Below are 21,400 nucleotides of genomic sequence, written 5' to 3'. Positions count from 1 at the left end.
GTTTGCTTTTGATGAGAACATACATTTACCGCCAAAATTACTGCTCAGGGCCCGGTTGTTCAAAGCACGATTAAGCTAATCCAGGATTAGCGTGAAATTTGATTTCAATTTTAAAACATTTCGTTGAGGTTTTCTGTTAACATTTTCTGTCCCCAGCTTTGACGTGGACCAATCTCAAACTTAACAAAACATTAGCTATGGAAACCTTTTAAAACAAGAGAAATTAAAATCTTGATCATTTTTTAATCCTGGGTTAGCGTTAATCGTCTTTTGAACAACCCGGCCCTGGATTCTGAAAAAGGTAAAAGCGTGAAGAAAATAGTAATGATGATGTTTTATCTCAGCACTGAAACTCACTCAGTAATGCTGCTCAGGATCTGGGCCCTGTTGAGAGCTGTAATAACGTGCCCAGGGGCCAGGAGCACCAAGTTGGTCATCAGTTTTGCCATGGCACCAATGAGCCCCGGTGTCACTGAGGACCTCACAGCAGCTGAGGATGTTCCTGATGGAGCCCCTGAGCTGCCTGAGCCACTGACATCACTACTGCTGCTGGCACTGGACATACTAAAAGACAAAGACAAAACAGCTAAAGATTAAGCTACCGTGAACTAAATAACATTGTTAACAGTTTAATGAAAAATTAGAACCTGCGCAAAGCCGTCGGTGTTCATTTCGATTTAGCTCTTAAGGGGACTATGTCACGGATTTTACCAGATTTTTGAACAGCTAAAATTTGTATTTATGTAGCAGGAAACCTAAAAATAATGGTCCATTTTTATTAAGAATTGCTATATTAGAGCACTGAATCTGTTAACTAGCATCTTTGGCTGCGGATGCCTCGGATGGAAACGGATTGCAATTTGAAAACGTTAGGCAAACATTTTCAAATTGTTTCTGCGCGTCTTAAAAAACTCGATATTTTTAGCCGTAGCTTGATTTCTATCCGCAAATTAAGGTTATATCCTCCTTTAGATGTTCAAAGATAATGTTTCTTTATGGGTTTAGTTGCCTACCACTAATTTAAAAACAGTTTTGATCAAAAAACTGTGAAATCCCGGTGAATAGTCCCTTTAAAGGGACTGTGTCATGGATTTTAGCTTAAGTTTAGGTATCGGAAAATGGCAACCAATTCGGTGAAATATAAAAATAGCCACTTAGAACAGTTAAGGAACATTTCAGTAACACAGTAAATACAAATTAAAGAAGGACAACAATTAAAGAAGATTGAAACGGATTGTGATATGTCTCTTTAAAATACTGTTAGGCTGAACAGTTTTCAAAGTTTATAGTCTCGGTTGTTTGTAATTTTAAATTATCATGCCCAGGAGTTTTTTTTTTATGAAGATATAGTTTTGTCGAGTTACATCCATAGAAGCAATTTCTTCGCAAACATAAGGTTTCATAGCAAGTATAAAACAGACTAAACTCAGTCGTGACACACTCCCTACCTTCTTCCCATTATAGAAACCGTATTGATTTGTAGAGATTGTTTTGCATTATATGTCGTAACCATGTGCTCAGAGTCCACTTTGTGACGGTGTTAGTATTACACGTTTTGTGTTCCAAATTGCACTATTTAAAGAGTTCTACCGTGCGGTATACTTACTTTTACTTGAAAATTTTCAGACGAAAAATCCATTTTCAATATAACCACAAACAACATTCCTTCCCATAATTAGCTCTTTACTCTAAAAATAAACCACCCAAAGCCTTTTGGACAAAGAAGCCAGGGCTACGATACAGTAAAAACCCGCGTGTAAGAACCTAGGGATTTAAGAACCTTCTGGCAGAAATTTGCTTTTTTAATACCCCAAAATATAAGAACCTGTTTAGCCAAATAAATTCCAACAGGTTCTTATATGTAGGGTTTAACTACTTAATTTATATATTTTTTTACCAAAAACCAGAAAGGTGATGTTACCGGGGTATATACAGTATGTTGTTGGACTTTTGGCAACATGGGTACATTAATAAATATTTATATTGAAGAACAGACCAGATTTTATACTATTTTCTGATAATCAACAACAATGTCTACTCTGTAGAAATTAAGAACCTGGTTAAGAACCTACTTAGCCTAAACTGTCAATAAGTACCCCATAATACAAGAACCTGTTTTGCCAAACTCTGAAAAAAGTAGGTTCTTACACGCGGGTTTTTACTGTATCGCAGTTAACCATGACATTAAAACAGGGAGAGGAACGTACCCACTCGGGAGACCTCTTTCATTGATTAACGGAACTAACGAGGTGGGAGTTCTTGACGGCTGTGTTTCAGGTGCAGAAGATGACACTCCTGATAACACTGTACTTGACGTGTGTGAAGCCACTGAGAACACTCCTGGGCTAGCTTTGCCATTAGCAGATTCTGTAACTATGGTTTGAGCCTCTGAGCTTACACTTCCAGACTGGGATTGGGACGCTGACCCAAGGGGCTTGTATGGAATATTTGTATCAGTGCCTGATGAAAGGGACACAGTAGCAGAGCTTTGGCAGGCCCTGGATGTTCCTTGTGGGACGATCAGTGGAAGAGAACTGCTTGTTATCATGGTGGAGAGCTTGTGGAAAAACTTGAAGTGGTCAAGAAGGGAAAGGAGATCTTGAAGGCCCTTCGAGGTGTTCTGAAAAGACAAATCAGAGAAGGAAAAAGCTATATTCAAGTACGTTAAAAGAGTTGCCAAGTGATGAATGTTGAGCTAAGCACAGGTGAAATCGTCTCTACACCCACTGTAAGTACCAATTCGTCTTTACCTTGTGTTGTTGTGCTGGCTCAGGAGTGTCCATGCTAGTCGAAAGTCCGCTGATCAAACTACACAATAGTAGAGCCGCCTACAAGAAACACATACACTAGGTTCAAATATAGTCTGTAAAATGCATTTCCTAAAAGGGCCTTTAATCATAGTTGCACGCCCTATTTTAGTTTCCATACAAGGCGTATTGTGCTCCCACTGGAAAAGCACAATACGCCCAGCTTTTCCCCAATCATTTTGTCAGGTTGCCCAAATAATTCACTCAATCTCGTTTAAAATCCTGGGTGGAGACTGGAGAGAGTAACAGTAAGAGCACTAATATGCTCCTAAGGGACGGACCATTATTTTTTTGGAGGGGGAGGGGGGGGGGGGTGAAAAATATTGAAAAAAATTGTTTGCAGGGCCTGGGAAGACAAAATAAATTGTTTGCAAACACGAAATGTATAACAAAAAATAGTAAGAATTTCGAAAAAAATGTTTGCAGAGGTGCATAAATTAAAAAAAAAAGTTTGCAGAGGAAAATTTTTCATCCCCCCCCCCTCCAAGAAAATAATGGTCTGTCCCTAATTGTGAAATTGGACCTTTCTTATTTCCATGGGACCCTCAAAGTCCAAAGTAGAGTATCGTTCAAAATCACAAGAGCAGCACGACTATACAGCTGAAAAATTGCTACGACTAACCTGCTGTCGAACAAAACCACATTCCATGTCATCTAACAGAATGGTGAAGACAAAGCTCCATAAGCCTCCTACAAACTTTTGTCCAGCTTTCTCTAGTGTCCTTCTGCCTTGCTCGCTGTCTGCAAGGCTTGTGCATATACAAAGACCAATCCAACGGACATCAGGCCAGCGGTCTGTTAACAAAGGCACCAGCCAAGGTAGGGGCTCTTCTTGGGGGTCTTGACTTCGTAGCCAGTGTGACACCCAAGCCTAAGGAAGCACAAAGAAGAGTATTAACCTTAAAGAGGTTATATTACACTAAATACAGTCTTTCCGGCTGAAATGTATAAAATAATATTCGAATAAAAGAAAACTTAAAGATGATACTTAATTAGGTGGAAGAACGTAACAGAGGCTACAATAAACCAAACACGAACAAGGATGGTTGGAGAAGATTGAAGAAGATTAAGACGGATTACAACGAAGAACGAAAAAATGAAGGCTTAATTTTTCAGGATGCATGATCCTTGATATAACCCCTTTAATATACGAAAAATGAAATTAAAACAGTCTGAAGGACTGTGATATATCTAAATAGGCTAGAAAACGAATAATAGCCATAAACAAAGACATCTTGGTTGCGAAAATGATGGTACAAATATGTTAATTTGACAATCAATGATATTCTTAAAAGCCAGCCAAAATTTAAAATCGCTTTTCAAAGTAAAACTGGCGCAATTTGGGTATCTGTCATATGATTGATATCCCTTCTGAACAACGCAGCTTTGAAAATATGACGAGTTACAGTGGAGTTAAATAGCCACAGTGTGCCATTTTGTGATAATAATCGTTTATTACCTGTCCTGGATCAATGGCAGACATCTCATATGTGAGGTGGACCAGACATAGACTGGAATAATATGTAACACCTTTACCCATGAAAGATAAACTAGCACCAAGTCTGCCAGCGTGGAATGCCAGAACAACCTAGTAAGGTAAAGGGAGAAGAACATGTATATCCTATTACTGTCATAAGATCAGTCACTACGAAAAGTGTCAATTAAGAAGTCTCGTGGCATGACTGGTGTCTTGTAAAATCTGGCACTACACTCCAGTTGTTATCTTCAAGATGAAGTAACTTAGAGTATGACTTAGACAAATGGTTTGCATCCAGGAATAGCAGTGGACTAGTACTCTAGTGTGATGTTCCGGGTAAGAGTAATTTTGAGAAAGATTGCTGTTTGTTACCATCGTTTCAATCTTCAGAAAAACATGAAAGCTGTTTGTCAATTGAAAGTGCAACATGTTGAAGACTCTGTTTATTGAAATCATGCATTGGTTAGTCTTCTTTTGATGTAATTGGTTCACCATTGTCAAAAAACAGATTGGTCAATCTTTGTCAGTTTCGATCCATCAATTGTGAGTCAGCTTTGAAGTATTTCTATTCTTTGACTAGTGCTCCTGAAATATAGAAGCAAGTGTCTCACTGGGTACCCCCAGCACATTTGGTAGGCTGACTACGTCAATTTGGACGAAACCATTAATATATAGATTTAGCCAAGCCTAAAAGCGGAGCTTCACACTTGTCATTGCCCTCGACAAAACAAGTAAGATTTGAGCCTGCGATTCAACGGAACCTATAACTTGGTCAGCGTTCAGCTTCAAAACCACACATGACCTCGATGAGTTGTACATCTGAGCCCGCAATATGGTCGTGTGATACTGGTCAGCGGATACCTTGTTTTGACCGCTGTCAGTTGACCATAACATGGATGACCAATATGAAAAGATGACATTCTCCTTCTCCTCCCCCGGTCGGGTTGCCTTGTGACTCCCCTCCCTCACCCTGAGAGTCTGTAGGCGTGGGCAGGCGTACGCTCAATCGCTAACCAGGCGGTGTTGGACACGACTCGCAAAGCATGCCGGAAGAAATTTTCAATTGCACTTATTATCGTCTGATCGCCGATCTGTAAACATCTCCTCGCGGTGCGAAGCTATTCCAATGCTGAAAGAAATATCGGAGGAAACCCATATCAAATCTTTCGCGAGCCTAGTAGCACCTATAGATGATCGTAGATGCGTATTGCTGGATTCATAAAGGCGACATTTTACGGCGGAACAACTCATATTTTGGATTCGAAACATCGCGGTTCGTCGACTATTGGGAATAGTATTCGATTCTAGCACGTTTGTGATCGAAGTAAACGGGCTAAAATTGAACTTATCTTTGGCGTTTTGCTTTTCAGAAATGTTGAGTAATGAATGAAGTACGTCGATGTACTGCCACTGCTGGCCAACGCAGTTCGCCCTATCGTGGTTTTTGATGGATTTTCGCTGAGTTGTTTTACTTGGACTCCCCTCCCCCACCCTGAGAGTCTGTAGGCGTGGGCAGGCGTACGCTCAATCGCTAACCGAATTTTTTCGGCTTCATGGGTTTACCAAATTTCCTTACCCATGGTGCTCCGCTGGCGCGCTTCGTGCGCTGGAGCTCCGCTAATACTCTTGTGTGGAGAGGGGCACTGTACTAATGACTTGGAATACGACACTATGACCCTGACCACCATCCAACCATTTACCATGTTTAGTAAAACGACACTTACCTGCACCAAAGATGTCATGAGTTGTATGCACAGACTCATGCCTTGAGAGAACTTGCAGTATGAGCTCCAATGTGGCTGAGCAGTGACATGAGCCAAACAGACAAGTGACGTCTCAAGCACAGGAAGATCATAAAACTGAGGGTTGTCTGCTAAGTCAAGATTCAGGGCCAAGGCATACGCCAAGTCTCCAATAAAAATCCTTTCTTTATCCAGTCTCCAGCCCTTGGTGTATCGAGACAGACTCCTGACCAAAGTAACCAGGAAAGAGAGGAGATGCTTGCGCAGTGCTCTGTAGACGTGTTAATAACAAACGTTAACATCCGCCAATAATAATAATAATCATCCTCTAGAGCCCCAAAAAGCTAAACAAAATGAACAGGATAAAACCAGCATGTAGGCTAAGCAGTTCATTGAAGGCTTCCTTACGTATTGGCTAACACTTGTAACACATCAACCAACACAGCACATATGATCATGATGTATGCAACACTTCCAGCAAACAGTCCACTATTGGAAAGCTACGTAAATTCTAGCATGCTTGTTACCTCATGGTCTTTTTTAAAAGCCCTTTTTAAATCATTAAAAAAATAACGCCCTCTTCGCCAAAAATTAAACAAGTTCATATTGCACTTAAAACTAGCTCAAAAGAAATGGGACGAAAGTCACATTGGAGCTGGGACTCAACCCACAAAAATTCGCCTACACTGTGCATAAATAAGGCTTATTACTCAATGACGTTTTCAACGTTGCTACTAAATTTTGGACTTGCTTATTCTCATGGTTTTACAGTCATGTACATGTACTATGTAATTGTTCAGCTGCAAAGCTTCTCAGGAAAGTGGCTTACTGCTAAGCCTGATATTTTATGTTTAATGCGTTGTAACAGTGTTGTACATACCTTTTCGATTCAGAAACAGTTTGCGAGCCTGCAGTAGTTTGAACATTTCTCAGCATAGTCATCTGAGGTCCATCTCTCTGCAACACAGTCCTCGCTATCCAGGCCACCACAGGCTCTGGGGGTTGACGGGGACTAGATAGGATGGTGTCTAGCACTTTTAGCAATTCAACGAGTAAGCTGTCATCGTCACTGCTATTTGGCACCACTTGAAGATATCTATATTAATTTGTGGGGAAAGTATTTGGTAATAGATTACAAAGATGAAACAGTGGTAAGATAAAACAAATCCACAATGAAAAACTCAAATCAAAATGCAGATTGATTTTTATTACTTTGGTAACAGGCACAAGACGGATTCGACAAGCGGCATGCGAACTGAACGGAAGCCATTGAAGCAATGACAGGAAAGAAACGTATTGCAAAGGTCAGGACATCAAAACCGAGCAAAGGTGAACATATTTATGTTGATTTATGCCTTAGTATTGCTAGTATTGCGATTAAATTGACTTAAAGAACAAATACGGTGGTAATACTTTTGGTCATGCATTGGAAAGCTGGCGTGATGTTGTGCCACTTTTGTACGATTTTGAACAATTTTTTGACAAGTGCTTAATAATTGGCCCAAACCAAACCTTGCATATTTTGAAAGTATCATCCTTCTACAGTTGAAATACTTTCATCTCAAGGAGTTCCGAGATATGGCACATAGTGAAAATGACGATTCTTTTGACCGACCGACCTTTATGGTGCGTGAGAATAGTCTGGTTTTGTTTACTGTTAAATACTTGGATAAAACCAAAACTCTTGAAACAATGCTTTTTTGAACAAAAAAGAGTCATGCAATTAACTGGTTGTATTAATTTTTTCTGCGCTTAATCGTTTTGACATCCAATCGAATGAAAATGGTCAATTTTCAACCCAGTTGGGACCCTCTGAATCGAGTCTAGACTTAAAAACGAAAATTTCGTTTTTCTCAGAAAAATTAAAATATTTGGAGAAAAAGACAACATAATGTTTTTAGTTTTACTAAGGGCTACCTATATGCAAAAGATGAGCAAACTCTCTGTTTTTTTAGCCTTGCCGCGCAAAAAACATTTTTGTTTGATTATTCTGGAAACTTCTTCTTTAATTGGAAAGAATTTAGGTCAGTAATTTACCTTTCAAATGCGCTTTCCCATTTCAAAGTGTACAAGACCTCCACTGCAAGCCTTTGTTTCACTGCAGGTATTGCCGGGCCCTTATCAGCTAATAGGTGTTCCATTATGTTACTAAGAGCCACTTTCACGTCATAGTGTGAGCTTGCTGACTCCATGCATTGTAGTTGGTTATTCAGAGCTACGGTGATATGGCTACAGCAAAGCAGATCAGCGTCAAGAGTTCTCCACTGCAAGGCTCGCCAGTACCTGGAAAAGAATGACTAGATTTATTTTCTGCCTTCAATAATAGATACGTGTACATCTGCCTTACATGCACGTCTTTTGAATAACATTGAATCTTCCTTAGTTTACATTTTTCTTATTCTCTCTATCGAAATTGTAGATAGAAGTTGTATTGAAATCAACAATGGGAATTAAATGTTTAAGCTAACCAATTTCTTCAGATACACTTAGCTTAAGCCTGTCAATTCTTTTGTAAGGATTTCTTCAAATATAGTATACACAAAAGTTTTTTCTATGAAAAAGAAGCAGAAGCATTGATTTTTTTTCAAAGTTAAACCCAACCTTTACCACAACGTATTAATGATTATGAACACATCTTGTTAAGGTCTTAAGTTGCCGCATACAACGTTTGCTCTGTAAAAAGATGCATAATGCAAAAGGTGACACTCTTAATAATTTATTCTTTTTCTTTTCTATATCGATTTTAAAGCAGTAACATGACAATCTTAATGGTTCAATTCTAAAGTAGCATGCAGCAGTTATGTTTCACCCTATGTCCTTGTCTGATTGGCTTATGTCCTCCACCCCTTTAACCTTTGACAGGTTATCAATATTTTCATGCCATCCTAGGTTCCAAGCCAGCCTAAGCCTGGAAACAGCTGGTTCCGATGTAAGCAGGTCCTTCTCCTGGAGGCCTGGGGCATGGTGAACACTGACAGGGGTGTGGACAGGAGGGGTGAATGGTAACTGGAATCTGTCAAAAAAGGAAAAGTGTTTAAAAATATTGCAGACCACACTCAGGAATCGTAGGAAGGTCATTTACATGTACTGTAGTATTCATATCACAATCAGGAATTGTAGGAAGGTCATTTACATGTAGCATTCATATCAAACAAAAGATTACTTGAAGTTACAATCGATTCAGATGTCATGCTTTTGTTGTGCTGAACTCAAATGCAGCTATGAGGTTCATCGGAAAAATAATATTAGTGCATAGATTTGATATCAGCCTTGCTGGTGGTGGATGGTGGTTTATTCTCTAAAAATACACTTTGAGCTTTGCTAGAAAAAGTGTACAAAGTGAGTTTGGCTTGAGTTTGAACTGTACCATACTAGAGAAGTTGTTGGAACTTTAGCTTCTTGACAGTTGTGTTAGTCCATAACATTTCAATTTTATCAGTCATTGTGCTTCTGCTGAGCTATAGTTCCAGCTTTATTCTTAAATTGAGTTAACAAAGCATGAGGCATGCATCTGAAGTACAACTTTGGACTTAGAGGGCCAATAAAATTGATAAGCCTGGTCCTATAATTGTATTCTCTGTATTAGACTTGGTACCAAAAAGTAAAACAATACAATGTAAAGAAGCATTTCAGCTAAGTCCACACCGGAGGCCAAATCAACATGTACATGTGCTTTTCGTACTAAGGTGAGAGAGGAGGACTCATCTAAATGCGTATTCAATCTGACCAAGATCTCATCATCATCATCATCATTTCTCATTGCACCAATAGGCACATTTGACGAAGGTCTAACACTGGTTATAATTGCAAACATTTAGTTTGACTTACCTTCTAACCAGAGATTTAGGCAGGCTGAAAGGAATACCATTACCACTGTTTGGCACTGCGACTGCAACCTCGTCGAAAAGCAGAAGAACCATAAGGCAAGAAGCCTCATACTTGACTTGACCATCAAGCTGGCATAGGAGAGCACACCTGAAATGAGAACAAAACGGTAAGCACGGCATAAAGTGATACAAGGACTGGTATGCTCATTTGGTAGAGCGCCAGACTTTGTGTGTAAATTCTTGGGTTCAACTCCCAGACTGGACAGAAGCTTGCTTAAGCTTACTTTAAGCTTACTTAATTATCTTAAAATTGAAAGAAATCATTGCCAAAAGTTGAAAAGTGATAGAAGCAAATAATATAAAATAAACAGAAAAAATAAACGGTAGAAAGGTCAAAAAGCAAAAGCAAAATATCCTTTTGTTACTTTCAAGAGCTACAGTTTACCTTGTGATAAGAGTGTAGGTGGAGGATTTTGTAGCTAGCCTGTGTCTACAGGCAGTGCTGTACTCTGCTAGCAGCCTCACAATGGTCAGACAAGGAGGTATGAGTTCCACTCTAGGACAAGGTGTGGTCGAGGAGTGTCGTGGGGCATCTTGATCCAGTATTTCTTGCAGAATGGACATGCAAACTTCATCTGTATGTTCCTGTAGCAGAGGCTCATGCCATTGAGGGTCTAACGAAAACAAACAAGAACTTGTTAAAAATCAAACCATACCTTGGTACAGTTGTAATTGTTATTTACCCTTGCTAGCAACTCCAGGACAGAATAAATTTAATGTCCAATTTCCAAAGGTATACAAGTACACATTTTACCCCAAGTTAGATGGAGTGAAAGCAAATGTAATGTCACACGTCCTGTGTCATAAGGGCAAACACAATCATTCGAGGCTGATTAAACAATGTGCTTTGAAAGGACAGAGTCACTATGATATTGCTAAGAAACTAAGAAGACAAATGACATTTGCTTGATAAAAACTTAGCTCTTCATTTGGATCAGGTAGCAGCACTCACAAAGTCTCATACGAATGGCTTGCTACTCTTTGAGAGCAGGAAGAAACAAATAATGGGAAAATGCCCCTAGCCCCATAAGAGTAGCAACTGCTACAAGTACACTCAAGGAACAGTAGAATTAGAGGCTACAAGAGCTACTACACTCTGCTTCACTTTGGTCATTTCACACAGTTATACATCTGTGTTCTTGAAAATTGACAAAATTCTGGCTGTTGTTGTTAATCACTTTCTCTGCTGCAATTTTTTTTTATAAAACACCTTGTAGACCTACCTTGTAAAATGATGGCCAGTTGCTGAGCTGAGGACTTCCGTAATGCAACATCCAAGGACGAAGATGATAATATGGACTGAAGATTAAGAATTTCACTCTTATCCACACTTGTATGTGAGACTGGGGCATGTGCATGAACTGAAGAGGTAAGTTGATCCACTATAAAAAGGTCTGCAGCATTGTCTGTATGAATTCCATGAAATGCACTGTGTCTTTTCCTGCTGCTTGCCTCATTTGTCAAATGCCAGACAACTGATTCAAAGCCTTTGCTGCGCAGTTTTGGGTCTTTTACCAACATAAGCCTCAGTGCCCCTCTGAGCCTTTCCAATGTTGGCAAAGTTATGATGTCTCCCTCGGCAGTGACATGTCCTCCTGTGGTACCCTGTGATGCTACAAGCTCCAGTATGCACTGGTCTAGTGCTGGATCAACAAGAACTGAACCCTGCAGTTGGGGTAATGATGCTACCAACCCATCTAAGAGTTTCTTCCACAGCTCTCCATTCATGCTAAGACGGCCAAGAAGGAGGGTGGTGATAAGTTCGACTGCTACATCATTGACCTGTAAGAACAAATTTGCCGTTTATTAAAGTGATATATAGACTAAGGACAATCAGATTGCCAGCTGGTCGGTACATAATTCAGCAGAAGTACATGTCAATGCTGATGTGGAGGGTACCATTAGTTGTGAAATGGATGGGGAAACTTAGAATGGAGTGTAATAAAAGGCACTGATGATAGACTAAAGTTTCACTATGAAAACAGCCATGGAAGACGTTTGCAAAAATGGGTGAAATGTTAGCTGGTAGATTTAAACCTTCAGTCTAGTCTACCTCTAATGATTTATTCTTTCAGTTGTTTTGCCCTGGTGATAATAACCCTCTTTGAATTGTACAAAATTCACTTTTTTTCACCCTGACATCTAGTCAGACAATTCCTATTTTCAAGTTGTTCCATCATAAGCTTTTCATGAAGCCGGAATTACTTGACACCTATATATTAAATATGTCATGATTTAACCATTCAAATGAAACAAAAACTATTGGCGGAACTGACCTTTCCATCCTCATCATAGATTCCAAAGCAGCAGATCTGATGGAGCACTGCCCTGTCCAAAACAAACAGTGCTTTCTGGCAGACCACAGAAAAGGGTTCTGTCACATGGCTGACACTGCAGGCTTCTTTCACTAGACTGAGGGATGCTTTGTAAGCCTGGAGTCTTACTTCAGAACTAGGATGAGCAAGCAATTGGAGTACTATCTTCTGGCAAACAGGGATGGCCCTTTCATCTGCTTGAGTTAATGGATCACAAACCCTACTACAGAACTTCAGAGCCTCACAGATAAACTCCATGTGCTTGTGATATGTCACACTCGGCAAAGACTTCAGTACAAGGTTTGAGAGTTCATTCAGGGAGTGTCCAAGTTCCTACAGATAAAACAAGTACCAAATCTTAACAATATATATTATGGTTTTGTGTTTATGGCTACTTGGACTCCTACTTTTGACAATGCATGAACTATTCAACAAGTGTGTCAGTGGAGGGTTGGAAAAAGACACACCATATCAAACAAAGTATGGTTATGGCTAGGACAAGTTTGGGTCTTATTTTTGACAATCATGCAGGTATTTCTCAAAGAATGTCAGACACAAGGTTGTGCAAAGGCCAATTCAACACAATGTATAGTAGATGTCAAAGACCACTGTACGTGGGGTCTTAAGTTTGACGCTTATGCATACGTCATTTGAAGAATGTTAGGTACACATTCATGATTGTGCAAAAAACCATCACCCTACCTTGACTCTACATGCCTTCAAGAATTTACAAGTGCTGGCCATTGACTCACAAATGTCTTGAGTAAAATTACATAGTTTGTGTGAATATGGATCCAGAGCAGCCAGGTACTTCATTGCAGCAGGTCGTAGGTGAGGGTGTGTGGTGGCCAGGAGTTCATCCATGGAAACAAGCCACATCACTGTTATTACCTCAGAAGGGACAACTTTAGTAGACTAGAAAATATTAAAACCAAATAATTAATTGTGTGAATATTAACAGATGCATGTAGTTAGGATTACAGTTAATACAATTGTGATTGGTTGATTGATGCCTGTCATCTAATAGAGTACAGACGCCCAGATGACATCACAGGGTGGTTACACAGTGATTTACCATGTTGCCATAAGACGTTTACTGCCTATGTTCTACCAGGGTAGAATAAACAGGTGCAAATCAAGTAAGTTGTATAGGTTGTGTGGAGCCATTTTCCAATTTAGAAGAAATCCTTGTCTGGTAATATTGCTCCCAGCCTGAGGGGGGTTTGCGAAAGTTGCAAGGAGAGATTCTTTTGTTTCTCCTTCACGAACCCCCTTGGGCCGGGAGCAATGAGAGGTGGCTGTATTCGCAGGCGAAGAAAATCCAGGAGTTCTGAAAAATCTATTACATTTTTCTCAAATGGTTACAGCTATAAATTACATGTAATCCTTACCATTTCCAGAGGCACTAAGTTCTCCAAAAATTGCATCAGGAATGTTGCCAGATTGATTACTGTCATTCGATGTATTGGTAGGGTATGCTTTAAAGATTTAACATTTTTCTCTTTGCCATCATCTTGTCCAAGATGTACATAATATTTGATGTGGTGCACTATACTCTCACCTAAGCTCTTCATGATATTGACTAGAGATGTAGCCTATGAAATAGCGAAACAAAATGACATTGGTGTTAACTAACTAAAGAGAGAGTTGTGAGTCCTGTGTCCCTGGCCTTTTTCACTGTCCTGTGCCTTAATGGTACCATATGATTAATGAAAACATTCAACTCCATCTTAATGGACACCTCTTTAAGACGGACACCTCTTTAAGATGCTGACTAACAACTGGTGTTGGTCCCATCCCTGTCATTTCTCAGTCACTTTACTGAAACTAAACTCCCTATACGACGGACATCTCTCTAAAACAGACAGTTGGAGCCTGTCCCAACGGTGTCTGTTTTAGAGAGAGTTGACTGTAGTCAGAAGTTAACATTCCTATCATAGGCGTACGAGGTGGGGGGGCGAGGGGGGCTGCAGCCCCCCCAGTGCCAAAAATTTTCGGGCAAAATGCTGAGAATTCGGGCAACAAGCCTAAAGAAAAAATAGAAAATAAGCCGAAAAGTCTAGTCAACGAATTACATCAACAAGAAAAGTATTGGAAATATACCGAACTTTGAGGTTCAAAAGTCCAAATTTCTAATTCATCTGCGTTCGTTTCCTCTCGCAAATTGCTATAATAATGTTTGACTTTTCTCGCAAATTCTGCGTGACCCCTCAGTTTGATTCAGTTGCAATCAGCTTTTCCATAGCTTGAGCGCGTACGGTGGATTTAGTAGAAGACCTGAAAGCTGTTATAAATGCGATGAAGCTAATGCATTCGACTCAAACATTTAGTTCTCAGGGCTAGCTTAAAACTTTCAACGAAATGTTTTAAATCCCATTCTTCCGTAAATGTTCTAGACGCTTTTGTTTTACTTTCAAATGGGGGAAAACAATGTAAATTTGCTCCCCAAAATTAATTTATTTTTTGCTGAATTAGAGTGAATAAATAAAATATTTTCAAAAGAAAATTTTTAGTGCATTGACACCTTCCGACAACGCCACGAAATTTATTAAAGAACTTAAGCAAGCAGGCGAAATATGTACACAACCATATCAATGCACGTTTTTCCATTTTCTATGTCCCTCTATTCGGCTTTCAACCCATGCCATTTTTCGACATTTTTTTTCGGGCAAAAGAGTCTCCGCCCCCCAGGACCGAAGGTGCCCGTACGCCTATGATTCCTATGTCTTGTCGATGTACAATCATGTTGCACCACATGCATGGCAATTTACACGTACTTGTAGATATTTATTTATCATCTTCACTAACCATCAAAGAGTTCAATTTTGTTCCACCTCTCCACAGATCAACAGGAAAAACTTTTGTCATCAAACGCAAAACTTTGTGCAACAAGTTCACAGCAGATTCAATTGTGGCTGAATCAGTACACAAAGATCCCTGAAACATGGGTACAACTCTGGAGAGCAGAATGATACAAAACTCCTCCAAGGACAGTTGGTTAAACTGCAGTGCTTCTGTTACCATCTCATCTTCATCTTCATCGCTTGCTTGGGAGGCTTTGTTGTCTGACAGGTTGGAACTTGATTGGTCATCACTAGAATGTAAACAAGTGATAGTCATGTGCCTGCTTGTAAGGTAGACGGACTTATGGTTTCCCTACCCTTGGCCCTTGGTTGGTGTTCAGTCTTAAAAATCCCACACTCACTATCATTTTAAGGACAACAAATTTAATGATAAGACAATATGGAGAACTGTTTTGGTGTTCTAATTGTTCTCTAATTTGATCCCTCGTGTATGTCTTCAGCTTTTTCTTTGGTGGCTTCATCCATTCACTTTGTAAAACCCATCCAATATTTGCAAGACCAGTCACAAATTGGCTCCAATACATTATATTATAAGGGCACTACTTGAGTGCATCTTTTATAGGTCAGGTGCTTTTTTCCAGCTGGGATGTACTATTCTTTAAACAGGATAATCCATTTCAGTTTGTAATTTATTTATAATCAATGGCACGCTCTGTGACAAAAGTGCACCGTTGACATTACAAATGTTGGGTTGAAATGTGCCAGATATTGGTTTTGTCAATGACTGTTTCCAGACTGTGTAGACAAGGAAGTAAACACTGAGCTATGACACAATAATTGTTAGGCTAGATTACAAGAACCTCTTTGCAGGTGTTCAGACTTTCCCAGGGTTGGGTAAAATTACTTCCATTAATCAATGCTTTCATAATACAAGTCTTTGAAACGTTGGTGGCTCATCACACAGCCCAAAAGGCATCTTTGTTGCGTGGGAATGGGAAACAGTGCTTGGTTGTTACCACTTTTACAGCAAGGCGCCCAAAAGTGTGACCACTTTTAATTTATTCACATTCTTTCGTGCAGATTTAATCCAATCAGACATCAACTGCAAGCTATCCACGGCTTTTGATTGGATTAAATCTGCACGAAAGAATGTGAATAAATTAAAAGTGATCACACTTTTGGGCGCCTTGCTGTAGCTGTGTAGAGTCACCACAGAATTGTGGGGTTCTATTACGTTTTCGGATAAGCAATGGAAGAATAATGAACTATTGAATAGTGAGACAAGCTCTTCATCAAACAGCTTTTGTATCTTCCACGTTTCCCTCTTCAGTCCTGTGGAAGATCAGCTGAATTGGTTCTTGGCAGATGACAAGTCATTCTTCTCTTTCAGGGGCATGCACCTACTGGTTCTGTCATAACTGACTAGTCCATTACTGCACATACTTATGAAGGTGTTCTATGACCCCCTCCCCAGTTTCAGCCATTAACTCCTAAAGAAATAGTTCCTCAGAGCTTTACATGGTGAACAGCATTTAACACATGGGTGAACACACACCTGTCAACTCCACCATCACCGGTTTCTCTTATATTTGCCACCTGATGATCTGTGCCTTGGTTCTTTGTTTCCACTGATACAGTGATATGTCTGTACTTCCAGCAATCTGCTCAGAAACCAAAAGAACAATTATGACGATCATTTAAAAATATTGACAGAGACCCTTGAGTTAAGTACACGGTTGTGTGTGCCTTTATGTATTCCAGGTATTTTCAGTTACATGTAGATCCCTACCCTTTGTACTGGAGCAATAACATGGAAGAATTCTCCTATGGAGCTGAAGTTTCATATGACACTTTATAAGAAATTATAGGGCATGTTTGGACAAGACAAAGCAATGTGAAAAATGACTCATTATAACATGTATCAGGGCTTAATAGGTAAGGTAAGGTTTACAAGCAAGGTAAGTAAGCAAGTTAATCAAGTAAGAAACGTTTCCAAATATTCCTTCAACATTGCTAGTTCTTGTAGAGACCCTTGTTAACTCAAAGAAACACCACGTGACCATCAAACACATTTCCAGGAACATCTTTTTCCAAAGAGCATACAATGTCCTGTTTATTGCAACATAATAAGCAGGGTTCGTACCCTCTTTGACAAACAATTTTCCAGTACTTTTTCAAGACTTTCTAAGGACTCAGATTGTTTTTCCATGACTCCACAATTCACATTAACCCCTTCACTCCCAATTTCTCAATATTATTATTGCTCGTTACTGTCTGTACATTTCTTATAATGTTAGTTCTGAGAATTCAGTTGTTATTCGAGTTTAACAGATTCCCAGAACTTTCCAGGACCAGCAGACTTTTTCCAGGACATTCAGTCCTGGGAATTGCCACTGACAATAAAATTCCAAGACTTTCAGGTTTTCCAGGACCGGTATGAACCCAGAATAACTTAAAGCTTACCAGTTTGCTAACATGGAAATTGATACCATACCTTGATCAGGACAAAACAGTACAAGATCAGACACTGTCATGAGTCGTACATGGACATGGTGACTCAGGTCGCACAGACACTGTATGGCACCAAGTATAAGAGTAACATCTTCACCAACATGCACCTTATCCTCCAACAGTTCTAAGAGAGACTAGAAGTGGAACAAACATAGCTTGTTAGTGTTTGTATTTGTCAAGGGAAACTGAATACCGCAACAGTTGCATATGGATGGATTGGAATTAGTTCTAATGGCTCAGTTTGGAAATAGTTAACAAGGTTTGATGAATTTCATTTGCATTACTTAAAAAAAAAAATTCACACAATACGGAGCTGTGCTCTAGCAGTGCCGAAGTGCTACAGGCAACTTACTTTTGTCTTTGGGCGACTTGTATAACTTTGCTACCATGAAAGCTATTAAGAGCTGGGCACCCAAGATTTCTTACATAAGAGCCTTCAGGCATCCTGCAATTATTCTAAGGGCACAGCTTTGCAATAGTTTCCACATGACTTCAAGAAAGGACCCAGTTTCAGTGTGAGATTATAAAGATCATCTTTAGTTATTGGTTAAGGCATCATAGTATCTTAATCATAGAGTAGCAATTCCCGAAAGTTGACATGCTTTTATGCTACTGGCATGCTGTCATTGAGCCCGTTCATAAACCACTCAATAAACACAGTACATAATTTTATTTAACATTTCAATAAATGAGATCTTTAGTAAATATACTGTAGTGAAAAGTGAGCGATTTGTTTATCACCTGAAGCACACTTGGCCTGTGCAAGAAGATCTCTGCAGGGAAATCCTTAAACAGAACATCTCTGAGAAACTCACAAGACTTGGAAACCAAGGATGAACTGCGACTCTGTAGGCGACTGGCTGTCACAGACAAAATATGCCTGTCACTTGCAGACAGTGGTAACCATGAGACAAAGGTCAGGCTTGACTTGTTGTCACTGACGGTTCCTGCAAATAAATTGTAGTAAATAGTTCTTCAATTTTCAGCTAGTGGTCAATTAAATGTTAAGTGGGCGTCTGGTAAGAACCGACCACTCGATTTTCGCCCAAAACAGAATTCCCTCAAATTTTCTGTGCAAGACAATTGATCCATATGATAAACAAAAATAGCAATATTTTGGCTTGTAGTGTTATTTGTCAATATTTTTGGCGATGATTGCTGAGAACGGTCAAAAACCGAAAAAATCATCCTGTTTCGAGTCAAATTTAGGCGTCACGCTCAACGCGCTGAAAAATTACGCTTTAACTCAAATAAAATAAAACTTGTATATCATTTTATTTTATGTCTTGTCTATTAGATCATGGTAAAACATTTGAAATTGGACTTAACAAAAATTAATTATGATTTTTTTCAAACACTCCATAAAGAGCCATCGCAAAAATCACGCAAACATACTGTTGGTTAAAGACGTTTTTCTCAAAAGTTTAACGCGATCTGGAGCCCTGGACACTATCCACGATTAGTACTAGGGTTGGTGTACTAGAAACAAGAAAAAATGTTTTGGGCACTAAGCTTTTCGAATTTTAGGAGTTTTATCAACAAAGCCTATTTTTAACGGTTGTAACGCGCGTCAAGCAATTTCTTACTATTGTGTTTCCTATCTTTCCCACATAAAACAGTTGTCCGAGGGAGCAAATATTTTCGAAACTAGCTTTCTGCTCGGAATAAAGCATGGATAATCCTAAATTTATCAAATATCGCCCCAAAAATAAGAATTAAGAAGGTTAAATCATGAGCGGCTCCGGTGTGAGTTGTCTTTAGTTCCGTCTTTAACTGTGCAAAAAGCTTCGAAAAGCGGTTTCCGTGATTCGGTTATCATAAATAGGGAATGAACTACGAAAGAAACCATTAAATTATTTAACATATTAAACACATTTAATAGCTAGAAATTATTATCATTGTATTATTAAAGTGTACGCCCAGAGAAAATGCAACACGAATGAAAATAGGCCCAAGCGAAAATCGTTTCTCAGAAAATGTTGGTTTCAGTCGGCTTTGATACACGCGGGAATGTCAATAAAAGTTATTTTTAGTAGGTTAAGTTCAACCTGTGTGAAAAATGCTTGCTGCTAAAACTATTTCTTGTTTTACTTTATATTATTTGTTTTTCAATTTTGTGAATAGGCTACAAACTTTTCCTTTAATATTTATTTTCTTCACTTTTTTTTGCACTGCCCTTGTGCTAAATTTAACTTATGCAAATTTGTGACAGTTGATGTCGTGCGTGCTTACATTACGGCAGGAATAGTTTTGCTCTTTGCGTTTCGTGTTGTTTCGTTCTGTGAAATGGCAGGATTTTGTTCCTTCTCAACAATTTTAGGTGGTAAGTGCGGAAGTAGTCGTGGACATAAAGATTGTATAGCCCTAAATGATTGTGACGGCGATATTAGTTTGCATCTAGCAAATCACCACCTGTCAAGAGAAAATACATGTGAAAGGGATCTAATACTGGCAAGAGCAGGTCTTTTAGAACTCACTGAAGAACAGATTAAGAATATGATGGTTTGTCCAGCACATCGTTTTACCTTAGGAAAGTACTGGCAAGCTCCGAAGACCTGCCAGTATCCAAGACATCATGGAAAGAAATCGGCGGTAACAGGAACTCATGTTATAAATTTCAAGCTGGCCAGGGAAATTAAAAACCTCTTTGGAGAAGCTGCACCCGTTGGTTCCCGTAAGTTTTATCGTTAAAGATTGTTCTTAATCGCTAAAAATTGTTTACATTGTTAAGCCCTAGGCTGAAACAGATTTCACTTTCGTAAATATGAAATGCTAGGTCATTACTATTGTTGCATGGTGACAACTGTTCTCTGGACGCATTCTGTCGGCTTACCTGAAACCGGCTCAAATACAGGATAAAATGTTATTATAAAGTAATTTGAATGCGACTTAAATAATTTATTCTTAGTGACATAGTTTGCAACACCTGATGTTTTTAACCGTGACTAAATAAATTACTCTTTCAAGGGGTTTGCTGCGACCGCAGGGATCAGCGTTGGTTGAAGGCGGTTGTGGGGGAGGGGAGGGGGGATTACTATACGGGGAGGCTCTGCCCATTTGTATGGTTTAGGTATATTAATGGGTAGAAACTTGCAAGTTTAAGTATATAAAAAGGTAAAGCATGTATACGAGCCTAGTGGCCCATCACGTTTCCGTAGCATAAAGCGACTAGGAGTATTCCCATCGCAGGGTTACCCCCCAGTCTTGCCCAAGAACACGACATATTGAACCCGGCCAGGACTCGAACCCGGGCCGAGTCTAGCGCGATAACCGTTTCGCCACCGTGCCTCCCATCAAGTGTATAAAAGGGTAGGGAAATCTGTCATAAGGAATTCAAAAGCGCCTGTAATAAAAATATATATATATATATATTTCGAACAGACACACATTATAGCTGTATCATTTTAATTTATTAAGGCAATAAGACTTCTTTTTTTAGGTATACCTCATGTCATTTAGGTATATGAAAGGGGTACCTTTTCCGTGAAAATGGTATATAGAAAAGGTAAGGGGTTGGACATCTAGGCGGAGCCTCCCTGTATAACACCTTTTTGGGTAGCTGCCCGGAGGCACCGAAGAACAACTATCATCTGTCATTAGAAAGCGGGTGTGAAATAACATCATGTAGTATTCACAAGGGAGAGCAGATTCCAGGGCTTTTTGCAGGGATGGTTGACAGTTTACTAGGGCGATTAACACTTACTTTTTGTTGCTAGCCATCCGCACAACATGCAGAAAGAAACACGCCGAAGACATAGTCCTAAAAACAGACTGGCTGTACCCCAAGGAACCTGAAGAAATGGCACCCCTTCAAAGGTATGTAGGGGCACAATATTTCTCCTTCAACAAGATGAAAA

At 39.4% G+C, this 21,400-nt stretch overlaps 1 protein-coding gene across 1 annotated transcript in view; it reads right to left on the bottom strand.

Annotated features, from left to right (window-relative positions):
- LOC144651636 (rotatin-like) overlaps positions 1-21,400 on the bottom strand; it is a 41,735-nt gene that overhangs the window by 8,111 nt on the left and 12,224 nt on the right. The window contains exons 5-23 of the mRNA XM_078511576.1: positions 18,285-18,490; positions 17,527-17,677; positions 16,588-16,693; positions 15,037-15,322; positions 13,620-13,823; positions 12,931-13,143; positions 12,190-12,561; positions 11,137-11,695; positions 10,299-10,527; positions 9,855-10,001; positions 8,836-9,039; positions 8,064-8,309; positions 6,907-7,122; positions 6,009-6,297; positions 4,267-4,395; positions 3,430-3,678; positions 2,751-2,828; positions 2,208-2,620; positions 358-564 (exon numbers count right to left, since the gene is read on the bottom strand). Coding sequence (XP_078367702.1) covers positions 358-564; positions 2,208-2,620; positions 2,751-2,828; positions 3,430-3,678; positions 4,267-4,395; positions 6,009-6,297; positions 6,907-7,122; positions 8,064-8,309; positions 8,836-9,039; positions 9,855-10,001; positions 10,299-10,527; positions 11,137-11,695; positions 12,190-12,561; positions 12,931-13,143; positions 13,620-13,823; positions 15,037-15,322; positions 16,588-16,693; positions 17,527-17,677; positions 18,285-18,490 — 4,504 coding nt within the window. The remainder of the gene's footprint in view (positions 1-357; positions 565-2,207; positions 2,621-2,750; positions 2,829-3,429; positions 3,679-4,266; positions 4,396-6,008; positions 6,298-6,906; positions 7,123-8,063; positions 8,310-8,835; positions 9,040-9,854; positions 10,002-10,298; positions 10,528-11,136; positions 11,696-12,189; positions 12,562-12,930; positions 13,144-13,619; positions 13,824-15,036; positions 15,323-16,587; positions 16,694-17,526; positions 17,678-18,284; positions 18,491-21,400) is intronic.

Source organism: Oculina patagonica, chromosome 4, assembly GCF_052425735.1.
Source record: "Oculina patagonica isolate OP01 chromosome 4, crgOcupat, whole genome shotgun sequence".
NCBI lineage: Eukaryota > Metazoa > Cnidaria > Anthozoa > Scleractinia > Oculinidae > Oculina > Oculina patagonica.
This window is presented reverse-complemented; position numbering and strand designations above follow the sequence as displayed.